Genomic DNA, 13,018 nt, shown 5'->3' on the forward strand with positions numbered 1-13,018 from the left:
TTTATTTGTGTTGCGGTACACTCACTTCAGAGATGCTTGATGTTTATCTCTTAGTTAACATCGGTGATGTTTGGTTTCGATAGATTGCACAATCAGTACAAGTCACAGCATCTTCTCTGAGTCCCTTAACAGCTCTCCTATGCAGCCTCTCTCCTTGGCTGTGAGTGGGAATCTTCCTTGGAACATCTGTTCCAGCCCTCAGTTGAAAGGACCAGCCAGCTACTAAGGCAGAAGGGGGAATTTGATTCCAGACCCAAATTATTCAGCAGAGGTGCTGAGCTACCACCAAAGGAGGCCAATTAGCGGTAAGCTGGTCAGTGATACACCAACATGTTTCACCCAGGTCAGCAACCACTGTCAGATGTGGCTCCTGCAGCTGTGCAGAATTCAGACTACCTGTGACTAGACTCAAGGAGACCCCTTAGCAGCATCTTGTGCTAGGACTGTGTCAGGTCCAACATTGCTGCGCACCCATGAGGATGGCCGGTACTCTGAAAAGAGACTGAGCACTAACACCCAGGTACTGCTGGAAGTGGTGATGGTTATTCCGCAGGTGGTATCCTTCCCTCTGAATTAGAATGAAAGAAGTGCCCAAGCATGGGGTTAGGAGACATTCTCTTACTAGAGAAAGAAGGATAAAACTGGTCCTGCCCAGCTGTTCTTATTAAAAATCTCATGGCACTTGCCACTAGAGTGAATTTTGTTAATCCTGGTGCCTTTGCCAAATTCCAGCTCTGATCATTGCATTCCAGCTACCTCCATTTTCCTTGGTGTTTCAGCTGGATTGAATGTTCACTTCATGCTCTAAACACTTGTACACCGTGGCTGAGTGTTGTGAAGCAGCTGTCGTGTTTCATCCTGAAGTGGCGACATTTTGATGCTGGGTGAAGTGATCCATGTGTCTCGTCCGTAAAGCACTTTGTCCTCACTCAGGATGAAAGGGGATCCCAGTTTCTAAATAACAGAGATTTTATTGCTATACAACTTGGAACAGAAAAAAAACAGGGCAGGTGACTATTGATGATGATAAGGTCGGTGTCTAAAGTCCATGAAAAAGTGACAAGCAAGTGAGCAGAAGAGCTAGATGTCGCATCAGGAAGTGAGAGGATGATGCAGAGCACTGATAGGTTTCTTAACTTGCCACTACAGTTTTAGTGTTGGTGACTGGGTGAAGAACAGTCTTACTTTCCATTGCCAGGTCTAAGAGGAAAGAGCTCGCCAGTCATTTTCCAGAAGCCCTGATGCTCTGCTCCCTCCCCTAGTTGAGAAAGTCCCCTAGTCAGGTCACAACAGCCCAGATAAGCAAGAGGCCAGGGAGTGAGCTGTGATAAATGATTATAAAGACTAAGGATGAAAAACTGGCTTTGTTGGAGCCAATGGCAAAACTCCCATCTCACCCTAAGTATAGGCTTGATGTGTAGTTGGCAGCCGGTATCAAGCAGAGTGCCCCAGGGGTCGGTTCTGGGGCCGGTTTTGTTCAACATCTTTATTAATGATCTGGATGATGGGATTAATTGCACCCTCATCAAGTTCGCAGATGACACTAAACTGGGAGGAGAGGTAGATACGCTGGAGGGTAGGGATATGGTCCAGAGTGACCTAGACAAATTGGAGGATTGAGCCAAAAGAAATCTGATGAGATTCAACACGGACAAGTGCAGAGTCCTGCACTTAGGAAGAAAGAATCCCATGCACTGCTACAGACTAGGGACCGACTGGCTAAGCAGCAGTTCTGCAGAAAAGGACCTGGGAATTACAGTGGATGAGAAGCTGGATGTGAGTCAGCAGTGTGCCCTTGTTGCCAAGAAGGCCAACAGCATATTGGGCTGTATTAGTAGGAGCATTGCCAGCAGATCAAGGGAAATGATTATTCCCCTCTGTTTGGCACTGGTGAGGCCACACCTGGAGTACTGTGTCCAGTTTTGGTCCCCGCACTACAGAAGGGATGTGGACAAATTGGAGAGAGTCCAGCAGAGGACAATAAAAATGATCAGGGGGCTGGGGTACATGACTTACGAGGAGAGGCTGAGGGACCTGGGGTTATTTAGTCTGCAGAAGAGAAGAGTGAGTGGATTTGACAGCAGCCTTCAGCTACCTGAAGGGGGGTTCCAAAGGGGATGGAGCTTGACTGTTCTCAGTGGTGGCAGATGACAGAACAAGGAGCAATGGTCTCAAGTTGCAGTGGGGGAGGTCTAGGTTGGATATTAGGAAACACTATTTCACTAGGAGGATGGTGAAACACTGGAATGGGTTCCCTAGGGAGGTGGTGGAATCTCCATCCTTAGAAGTTTTTAAGGCCCAGCTTGACAAAGCCCTGGCTGGGATGATTTAATTGGTGTTGGTCCTGCTTTGAGCAAGGGGTTGGACTAGATACCTCCTGAGGTCTCTTCCAACCCTAATCTTTTATGATTCTATGATCTGGGCTTGTCTCCAAGGGAATTTGTGAGCAAATGACTGCCACCTGGATTGTAATGTTCTTACATCTGCAGAGATCTCACCGTGAGGATTAGTTCTCCCTCCACCCCCAGGAAAACTGTTCTGCTCTGTGCCCAAAATCTCCTGGTTCTTTCTAGCAAAGATCTTGTTTATGGGAATTCCGACGAGATTGGAGCAAAGCCACACTTGCACTCACAGCACCCCGTGGACTCCAGGCAGTGCTAGGGACTGCTGGGATCACAAGTGGATTCTAGGGACACACTCCCATTACTAACACCTTCGCTTGTTGTTTGTCTCTATTCCGGTAGCACCCAGCAGCCCAGTTGAGATCAGAGCACTGCACAAACAGCATAGGAGACAGTCCCTGCCCCGAACAGTTTCCCATCTAAATAGACAGAGCGAGTGGGGGAGAAAGGGATGCAACGTGCCAGCAGAATGATTGTTTGCACACTAGGTTAGTACCACAATATTTGTTGTAGTTGGATTTTGTTGTTTTATATAATTGTTTTTTGAGGGGAGCTCTCTATTTTACTCTGGGGGGGGTTACATGTAATCTATGGCAGGGGTGAATAAGGAAGATAAGCAAAAAGAGATTCACTAAAATCTGGCACATTAATTATTTATTAATAATAAATTCACCCTACAAACTCCGATCACTTTGCAGTACAGTGATTATTGGTACTATATGAGCTGAGCAGCTCTGCATGTGCATTAACCAGTGGCATTAGGACTAGATTCACCGTTTTAGGCAGCTGGTATCTTTGCAGGGTGAGGGACAAGGCAGCTCCCCAACTGTGTCTCAGGTGGCTGTGTGCCCACTGAGTCTGATTCATATGCCGCTGATGTTTTTGTACAGGGAAGGTCGCTGAGCATCTGATAGCATCAGGTTTTCCCTGTACTTTCCCAAGCTGCTAAATGTTTTTGAACATTCAGCACGCGCTGAGACTGTCTCCGAGAAATGTATCATGTAGGCCAAACCACAAGTTAACCCTCAATCCTCAGTGCTGATTCAACCTTGCCTTAAATAAGACACGAATTACCTGCAACAGCCTAAGCTTGAAACATGAAAGCTAGTCTCTGAGCTGCACCCACGGAATAAGCGCTGAGTCGAGGATTCGCTCCTGTTACTGCGTGTGGCATATTGGTGCTCTCCAAGCTTCCTACTATACAAACTATATTAAACAGGCAGGGGTCATTGGCACCACCTTGGCTTCAAACCCTAGCACAAGTCTGAAAGGGAGATACGTTTGGTAGTCTCTAGCTGATCCTATTCTCCATTTTTGCATCCTAAAACCACCCCCTCATTTGGCATTATTGGGTATTTGTGCTTCTGTGCGTAGTGGGTGAACAGAGACTTAGATCTGTAACCAGCTTGTCCGTTTTAGTGACCAAAGTCTTTATCCAGGAATGGTTTTGTTCAGCAGTTGGTATATCCTTTCCAGTAGGGTCTGCGGTGTGAGGCCTGACTCCACAGACCGACACTGACTCAGTGATTCAGTGGTACATGGTTATCGCGAGCAGTACACACCCTGCTCCTGAGGCCTGTGAGCTGAGGGATTCTCTCTTGCTGAAAGTGAGATTGTTTGGTGTGGGGCAGCAAAGGGAACGCACCTTTACAAACAGAGAAGCATGCTCGTGTTCCTGATCGGTGCCAAGAACAAACCTCTGGGGGTTTCTTAGGTGATGAGATGATCCCCATTCTGTAAGGAAACTCCCGCCTGCAAAAGCACGACCCCTGGTTATTGCCACCGTACAGAATCTCAAACAAGGAAATGACAAGGAGTCTGGTGGCACCTTAAAGACTAACAGATTTATTTGGGCATAAGCTTTTGTGGCTAAAAAAACCCACTTCTTCAGATGCAAAAGCTTCTGCCCAAATAAATCTGCTAGTCTTTAAGGTGCCACCAGACTCCTTGTTGTTTTTGTGGATACAGACTAACACGGCTCCCCCCTGATACTAATCAAGGAAAGGGGCTCTGGAATATGAGAAAATAGGAGACCATGGCTGGACTGTGGGACCTTTTCTCACACATCAAAATATAAAGGATTTTCTAACAGTTCATTCTTCCTATTCAGTAAAAACAACTCATTGTTTTTGCTGATACAGACTAACATGGCTACCGCTCTGAAACCTGTCTTCCTCTTCAGTATTTCATTGTGGGACTGGGACATGTATAATAAAAGACAGCCCCTGCTGCAAAGAGTTCACACTCAAAATCTGAAAAAAGAGGCTGAGATCTGAAGTCTCTCAGGAGATCTGCTGAGGCTCCCGTGTCCTGCACCATGGGGTCTCTGCCCAGACAGGCCTGAGCACATGGTGCCTTGTCACTGCAACACTCTGTCTTCCCAGGCTGTCCCAAGCTGAACCCTCAAGACAAGGTTCACTTATCATGTAAAAGGTCAAAGCTGCCCCCATTCTTTATGATGACGGGCTTGTCTGAGAGCAGCAAGGAGAGCTGCACCAGGGGCCGAGAGAGCCCTGTCCGCTCCATGGCAGCACCCTCGGCTGGGTGGGGCTGAGAAGGCCCTGTGCCTGCTTCGGCAAGGTTATTTTGACCACAAACACCAGCGAATTCTCTGAAATCATCTTCTTCCTGTTCCTCTTCCGCTGGGGTCAGAAGCACCTGCCTTCTATACTCAAATGGCAGGTCATTCTCAGAGCCTGCCTGCCCCTCCTTGGCCTGTAACATCTCTGCCGTTTCTTCAGTCACGGGGTAGAGATGCAGCGAGCGCGTCTCTGTGTTCATGTCAGGCTCCCCTTTGTCCGAGATAAATGTGGTCACCAGCGGTTCTGTGGGGCTGACTTTCTCTGACGGTTCCACAAAGCCTGGCCGTGGCTTCACCTGGAAAGGACACAGCACGTATTCAGTGCAAAGCAGCCTGATGTGGGGCATGTGTGTGTCGGTCATCTGTGCACTGAGTACAAACCATCATGTCGACATGCCGAAGGCAGAACAGACCTGGTGCATTTCAGGCAAGAAGCTACACAATTCCAAGCTCTCAGACCCTGCCTGGGCCTGCCACCAGGCTGCTGGGACATACGCTGGATTAGGGCCTGTGATTGGATTCCCTCTCGCTACTGGCCACAGCGACTCTAAGAGCCTGCTACTTGTAGACCACTTCCTGAACTTGGGTGGGCCTGTGTTTCGGGAGCTGAGGGACCCAGTTTCAAATCCTGCTGCTGACTGTGGGTCTGTATATCTATGGCACTTGGTCCAGACCTTTCCCTCCCTATGTTAGGCCTTTTTGGGCAGGGTTTGGGGGTCAGATGTGCTCAAATTAATATTTTATTGGCACATTGTTCAGCAATTACATGAGAGCTGCAACGCCTGGTTTGATCACAACTCCCCATGCAGCGTTACTCTCCCTCAGACAATGTTCTGACTTGTGTCTCACGCGTTATCGTCTTCCCCACAGCAGACCTGGCCTGTAGCTTCTTCCCAGGGGTGAGAGTTCAGGGTCAGAGACTCACCTGGCTCATCTCCTCAGCTGGGAACTTGATGGCTTCGCTGTCCATGGGGTTGGGCAGAGGCGGGAACAGCATTTTCTTGGCCCTGGAAGACATTGGCAGAGGTTGGTTAACGTGCAGAAGAGCGAAAGGGCAGGGAGAATGGGAGGGCAAAGTAGGTGCATTCACCTCTTTTTGAGGAAGTGGTAAAACACAGCCAGGACAGGGACGCCTAGGAAAATACTGAGGTACCTGAAGTTGAGCTTCCACTCTGCAGGGTTGGGACCTAGGAGGAAACACAATTTTGCTCTTAGAGCCCTCTGGAACCGGCATTACATGGGACACAGAAAACATTTGTACAAGTGACCATCCCCCACCCTGCCCCGGTCCCAGTGTCCGGCTGACAGCACTTGGCGTTCGTTCCCAGCCAAGAAGGCAGGGATGTGCCGGAGTGAAGGGACTAGCACAGCCTATGGCTTGAGCCTTGAGGTGGCCACACTGTGGGCATGAACGTGGATAGTCTCCTTTCCCCAGCACAATCCCTGGATGCCCTGGTTGCTTTCCTTGGCACGCCGCCCTTCCCAATAGAGGCGTGTGTTGGTGTCCTGTGCTGGTCCCTTGTTTCTACTGGGAATGGCACCTATGTTTGAGGGAGCTGGGTGGGGAGTGTCCACACTGCACTTGGAAGTGAGCAGCCCCGGGGGAGAGAGTGGGGCTAGCGGGGGCTCGAGCAGTGTGGACATGGCAGCTCGGGCTGCAGCTTGGATCTCAAGCCTGGGGGGACAGGCGGGCTTGAGAGCACAGCTCCCACCTGAGCTGCTTGAGCCCCTCTGACACGAGTCTGTGCCTGGCTCACGCCCAGCTGCAGCATCGACGTTCCCTATGGGCCCTGCCAGCCCGAGTGCCGGCAGCACACGCCCAAGGAGTGCCAAGGCCTCAGGTCCCTTTCCCGAGGGGTGACCTGTTTGTATGGTGCCTGTGGGGCTGGGTGTCAGCAGGTCTTTGACTCTGGCAGGGCTTGGCCTCTGTCTAGCTGCCCCTGTGGCGTGTAAGGGCAGATTCCAGTCAGGGAGGCTGTGGCCAGGCCAGGGGACAGGGTCAGGGCTTCAGCCACTCCAGGAAAGGTGGTTTTGTGGTTCAGGCCACAGGCTAGGCCTAGGGGGGCTGGGATTCAATTCCTGGCTGTGCCATAGACTCACAGTGTGACCTTGGGTAGATCACTTCATACCATTGCGCCTCAGGAAAAGGGGGATCACAATCCTCCCTTCCTGCCTTACCTATTTAGGCTGTAAAGTCTTTCCCTGCATGCTGGTACAGGGGCTAAGACAGCAGGCTCTGAGCTCTGCTGGGGCCTCTGGGAGCCGCCATAATACAAATAGAAGTACACGTTTCCCATTGATCGTTGGACCCCTGGGGGAAGCACAGACTTTTCTGTTTTTCCTGGTTTTGCTTTTGTGAGCATCTTTGCCCTCAGCTTCTGCAAAAGCTGCATCACTCTGCTTGCAGGAGAGAAGAGATGCCGGCCCCCGGGAGAAGAGAAACTCCCGCAGGCAGAAAGAGCCTCTTGAGAGTCTGAGCCTCAAGCAGCTCCTGCAGCATGTTCACTTCAGTCCCCGCCCTGGGCCAAGCAAACATGGGGGGAAGGACCCATTGGCTGTTACCGAGCTTCGTGGTGGTAAACAGGTGCCGGGGACTGCAGGACCCATCTCTGTCTGCTGTGGCTGCCTGAATCCCAACTCGATAGGAGGTGCTGGGCTGCAGGTCCTGTAGGGTGCAGTGCGTCACTGAGGAGTTCACTTCATGATCTGAGTAGATGATGACTGATTAATTGAGCTATCAACAGCATGGAAACCCCTCCCAGTTCTGCTTTCTTTCTGAAACAGCTTGTCCCAGTTTCAGTTCTTAAACTGCTTACCACACCCTCCACCTACAGAACAGGGGCCCATCAGCCCCCTTCCTTCCTCCCTCCCGTCTCTTTTTCTGTCTCCCTGCCCTGCCCAGCTTCTCTCTGTGCTCCTGTCCCTAGATCTATTTGGCACATGGACTCACTGACCTTTCTAGAGGCAGCGGGAGCAGGTGCACTCACTGGCTGATTTCTGCCCAGCTCGGCACTGCCTCCCTGTGAGCCTGGCCATGCCGCAGCCCGCTGGGGTCGGTAACGCATTGGAAGGGAGACAAAGCCAGGTGTTTCACACTCACGTGCCATTCCGTTGGCCTGCTCACTTGTGTAGCAGATGATGTATTTCTTCAGCACGCCGGGGCATTGGGAGAGCGGTGACGGCTTCCATAGCAGGAATGCAGAGTTCGCTGTGATGTTCCGGATGTGAATGGGCCCATCCCAAGAAGCTGTGAAAGGGGAGGTAGGAAAGAAAAGCAGTAATTGGCTGAGTGCACATGGATTCACAGCTAGAAAACAGGCCAGGAAGCTGTGGATCTTCTCACCACGGCTTATTTCATCTGCCCATAACCTGCTAACTTCAGTTCACTGGATCACAAGCGACACACTAAATGGTTTAGGGAAAATAAGAACTGACAACATGAGTCTTCAGCCTTTGCTTGAACACAGACTGAACCCTTAGAGGGCTGCCTGTCCCTAAAGAATTCCTGCCTCTGCGGAGTGAGGATTATACAGGCGTCTTGCTTTCCCACGAATACAGACCAGTGCTCTGAAGAGCCACCCTGCGAGCCATGCGGGTTTGGGAAAGGCCCCTTGTGTATGGCTGGAGAGGACTTCCCCTTGCCCTCTTGCATGAGTTCTCGTCATGCACTTATTGCGTGACGTAAAACTGAGACGGTTCCTTCTGCAGGGCAGGGACTGTGGCCTTGTTTGTTTCTCTGAGGGGCCTCGCACATTTCGTGCAGGGCCGTGACAAATAATTTCTTGCTCCCTGGGTGAAGGCAGAAACTGGACACAGGGAGAGAGCCGGCTGGAGGGGTTTCTGGTTTCAGTTCTGGGCTGGCTGGGAAGAGGCAGGAACCCAAGTCTGGGGTCTAAGCTCCTTGCCCCCCGGAGGGACCTGGCTGAGGGGTCCTGGTTGTACCTACAAGCCCTGCCTGGGACTGTGTCCTGTCGTCTAATAAACCTTCTGTTGTACTGGCTGGCTGAGAATCACGGTAAATCGGAGGAAGTGGCGGGGGTGCAGGGCCCGGACTCCCCCACACTCCGTGACAGAGGGGCTATTACTACGTGCAACTGGCCAATTTTTAGAACATGAGAAAAGAATCCCTCCCCCGAACAATGCATTTAAAAAGAACTAATTGCACCATCAGCCCCTCTCTTCTGAGGATCACAGGCCCTGCCTACCCCAGATCATCTGGGAATCACACTCTGCCTAGCACTTGTGTGATAAGAGCAGTTTTAGTGGGTCTTGCCCTTCTCCAGTGGAAACACACCATATGCAGACTTACTGTTTGTAGCAAAGTGGTACATGGAACCGACCGTCCAGTGCTTCTCTGGTCCCCCTCCGTGAATGGCAATTCTGTAACACGTCCTGGGTTTCACTGTCCCTGGAGCATAAAACCAGGAGACATCGTCAAACCTCCCCACACACCCCCTCAGATTAGGGGATGGGAGTGACCTTTCTGTCTGCACTGCCTGATCCCCCGGGGAGGGCCTGGCTGCGCCATGGTGAGACTAGGACTGGGCCATAACAGTCACTGAGAAAGTGAGGCAGGCTGCATATCTCAGCTGATTTCCCGACTTCGCCAAGTCGAGTGAGTTTCCAGCATAAGTAAAGGAACATTGTGAGAGGCCAAAACATGCACAGGCCCCAAATGACAGCTGGGCTCATCTGCAAATTGAACTTGGAAAGCACGGCTGGCTTTGGCACCAGATGGAACCATGCACTTGCCTCACACTGACTCGTCCTGTCTTTGCGCCATTGAAATTGATGCAGAGATTCAGGCTGACTGCGGGGGTTTGGATCAGGCTGGCTGTTACCACAGGGGCATTTAGTTTCCAAACAACTAGCAGAGGAGGAGGGTCCCCGTTGGGAGGCCGAAGAAAGGTGTGTTAAAGAGGTGGGCTTTGTCCTTGTTACCTGTATCCACATAGCTGTCCTTTTCAAAGAGTTGTTTGTGGATACATTCCTTGTGGTCCTCCTGGGGCTCTTCCAGGGGTTGCTTCTCAATGCAGTAGAAGGTCCCATTGGTCTTTGCTGCCCACTGCACTGTCACGCTGCTGCCAGCTGAGCTGACATTCAGAAAGCTCATTTCTGGGAGGAAACACAAAGAGACATCTCAGCAGAAACATGGCACCAACGGCACGAAGACATGGCACCAAATTCATGGCATCCAGGGGCAGGCAGCACGGGGGCAGGGGCGCAGTCTAGTTCTCTGTTCGCCATCTACTCAAAGCCCTGATCCTGCAGTTGCTCAGAGAGGGAGATGTGGGCTCTTGTCCCCCTTGCAGAGGCCTCACAACATTGAGAGCTTTGGGGATGCAGTTAGTTCAAATCGCAAAGAAGGAAATAACCCAGGGAAATGGCTGAGAGTCGCTATGCCATGGAACCCAGTGCTCTGTCTTCAGTCCCTGTCTGGGGCCACGGCAGCAGGGCCAGCAGTGGATGGGTCTGGTCCTTTCAGGAGGCTTGTTAGGGTAGCGGCTCTTTGGAGGGACTGCTGGTCTGAGGCAGGGAGCGGGAGCTGAGGTCTCTGTACCTGTGCAATGTTCTGGAGGAATGCGATACGTCCGCACAGGGCCTCTCCCTGCTGGGTTAGATGCGCTCATAGAAAGGTGATACTCTGCCCCAGAGAGAGCCAAGGTCAGTGTCGTCTCGTCCTTTTCAGGGACCTCCTTCTTCAGCTCTGTGCACCTGCACGCTGGCATGTAGAGAGCCAGCGTGTAATTGACTTTCCACTGCTCCTCACGGGCTTCCTGACAGGGGTTTAGAAGAATGACACTAAGAGACGAGATTCTGGCTCCCCTGAAGGTAGGGGTGTGTGTGTAAGTAACTTGGGCAGAATTAAGGGGAGCCTTGTGTAAATGGTCGTGCAGTCTGGGCTTGTTTGCAGGCCTCATGCAGTGGCCAGGAAGCTGCTGTCACAGCTGCTGTGTTACTGGCACAGACCCATCTGGGCTCTGAATGGGGGAGGATGTTGGAACTACAGCTTGCATCCTGATTGGACAAGAGGGGCCAGGGCCGTAGCCCTGTCCCAGGAGAGGTAAAGCACCGCCTGAGGCCCCATTCACACTGCGCACTGGAACTGCACTGTGACAGGGTCCCGGACCTGACTGCGTGTCTGGTGGTGGAGCTGTGTCTCATCCACACACTGCATTACCTGCCAATGGAATGTCACGTTTCTCTGTCCGTTCCTCCCAAGTCTCCCCACCGTGTAATTCACCTCTGGAATTTCTGGAACGACAGCAGGGAATTCTGGCCACCTGTTTGTTTCTGTCTGCAAAGTCCTGCCCTCTGGCTTTCCTCCCCTCAGCTGCCACTTCTTGCCTAACTTCATTTTCCTCCCCTCCCCCAAAAGGCAGCCTCTCTTCTAAGCCCTTCAGCCCACAGAGTGAACCATGTGAAATCTCGCACCCTCAGGAACAAAGATGGATTTGCTCCAGTCGCTCCAGTAGCTGCTCCAATGGGCCGTTTTGTGCCGAATCTGGACTTCGCAGGCTGCTGTTGTTCCCAAGCTGCATATCACTAAAGCAAACCAAGACAGCGGGGACTGAGTGAACAATCCAGCAGGAGTTTTCAGCTTCATATGTGCACCGTGCCCTTCTGGCTGCCATGTAGCTGGAGCCAGTTTCCGGGAGCCTGGGCCTGTGGGGTCAGAGAGGCTTGGGTCCCCGAGCATCAGAACAGAATTCCTGGGGCACTACTCTTACTTGGTGCTACTGGGGCTTGAGGCCACGCTCGTGTCAGATGAGAAATTACCTCCCAGCATGAGAATTAAGGAGCAGGTGGGTGTTTGAGTGACTGGCAGTGCATGGATTTGATCAGCAGCTGTAATTCTGAATGCCTGGAAAGGAGCAGAGGGTGGAGATAGGAGGCGACTGGGCACTCCCCCAGCTGCAGTGTGCCTCACAGAACAGAGGTTTTGCCACCGCTTTCCTCTAATGACACCCACTCCCAGTTTCTCTACCTTTGAGGCAGCACAGGGCTCTGTATCCGTTCTCCTAGTGCTTCTGAGGGAGTCTTTGTGGGACGTGGGGACTCAGCGGAAGGGTTTATAGGCTGTGAGCAGCCGCACAAATCTGGTTCATACATAAACCAGAGCTGGGCAATAGGGGTGTTGACTCGGAGGCTGAGAGGGCTCCTCTCCTAGGAACGTGCAGTGATATCGAGAGGAACTCTTGGGCAGAAGGTGCAGGGAGGGTCCCCAGGCCTTCCCAGCAGGTGTTTCTCTCACTGTGCTGGGATTAAGACCTTTAAATGGCATTGACTGTATCTGCGAGGGTACAGTATAATAAGCTGACCTGTTATGTTGTTACCCTTGTATTCACCTCGTGTCTGACACTCCACCTAAAAACAAACCGGAGAAGGCTTATACAAAGGCCGTATTTCTTCACACAGCACCCAGTCACCCTGTGGAACTCATTGCCAGGGATGTTGTGAAGGCCAAAAGTATAACTGGGTTCAAAAAAGAATTAGATGAGTTCCTGGAGGACAGGTCCAGCAATGGTTATTAGCCAAGATAGTCAGGGACACCATCCCGTGATCTGGGTGTCCCTAAACCTCTGACTGCCAGAAGCTGGGATTGGGTGACAGGGGATGGATACTCAATAACTGCCCTGCTCTGTTCACTCCCTCTGACACATCTGGCACCAACCACTGTTGGAGGACAGGACACTGGGCTAGACGGATCATTGGTCTGAGCCAGTGTGGCCGTTCACATGTTCTTGTGACGTGCTTTGGTGGTGGGGAGCCCACCTCTTATGAGCCGCATGCAAGGAGTTTTCTGCAAAACAAATACAGCAGGAGAGAGAGAGAGCCTGAGACCGTCAGGGGCAAAGCTGACACTTTCTCAGCAGGAACAACTCCTGCAGCTTCATTGCTCTGCGAGAAGGATCGAGGCACCTGCTCCATCCCAGAACAGTGCAGATCACAGTGCTAAAAGATGAGAACTTGGGAGCAAGCATCCAAGTTCTGGCCCTCTGGCCTGGTGACTGTTTAATCCACCTCTTCCAGG

At 51.6% G+C, this 13,018-nt stretch overlaps 1 protein-coding gene across 1 annotated transcript; it reads right to left on the minus strand.

Annotated features, from left to right (window-relative positions):
* Positions 1–3,039: 3,039 nt before the first annotated feature.
* IL12RB1 (interleukin 12 receptor subunit beta 1) lies at positions 3,040–12,338 on the minus strand. The gene is made up of 11 exons (XM_044998909.1): positions 12,306–12,338; positions 11,419–11,529; positions 11,165–11,238; positions 10,544–10,760; positions 9,925–10,098; positions 9,293–9,391; positions 8,084–8,230; positions 7,546–7,689; positions 6,074–6,170; positions 5,909–5,990; positions 3,040–5,279 (listed from the first exon to the last, which is right to left on the minus strand). Exons 4-11 carry the CDS (start codon positions 10,710–10,712, stop codon positions 4,818–4,820), a joined length of 1,374 nt encoding a protein of 457 aa, XP_044854844.1. The 5' UTR covers positions 10,713–10,760; positions 11,165–11,238; positions 11,419–11,529; positions 12,306–12,338; the 3' UTR covers positions 3,040–4,817.
* Positions 12,339–13,018: the final 680 nt, after the last annotated feature.

The sequence above is a fragment of the Mauremys mutica genome, chromosome 24, assembly GCF_020497125.1.
Source record: "Mauremys mutica isolate MM-2020 ecotype Southern chromosome 24, ASM2049712v1, whole genome shotgun sequence".
Taxonomy (NCBI): domain Eukaryota; kingdom Metazoa; phylum Chordata; order Testudines; family Geoemydidae; genus Mauremys; species Mauremys mutica.

Coding starts and splice junctions, on each gene's coding strand:
- IL12RB1 (XM_044998909.1), bottom strand. CDS start 10,712: ATGCCAGCGTGCAGGTGCACAGAGCTGAAGAAGGAGGTCCCTGAAAAG. Junction 8,231..9,292: donor GTACCACTTTGCTACAAACA/GTAAGTCTGCAT, acceptor CCCCTTTCACAG/CTTCTTGGGATGGGCCCATT. Junction 5,280..5,908: donor CAGCTGAGGAGATGAGCCAG/GTGAGTCTCTGA, acceptor TGTCCTTTCCAG/GTGAAGCCACGGCCAGGCTT.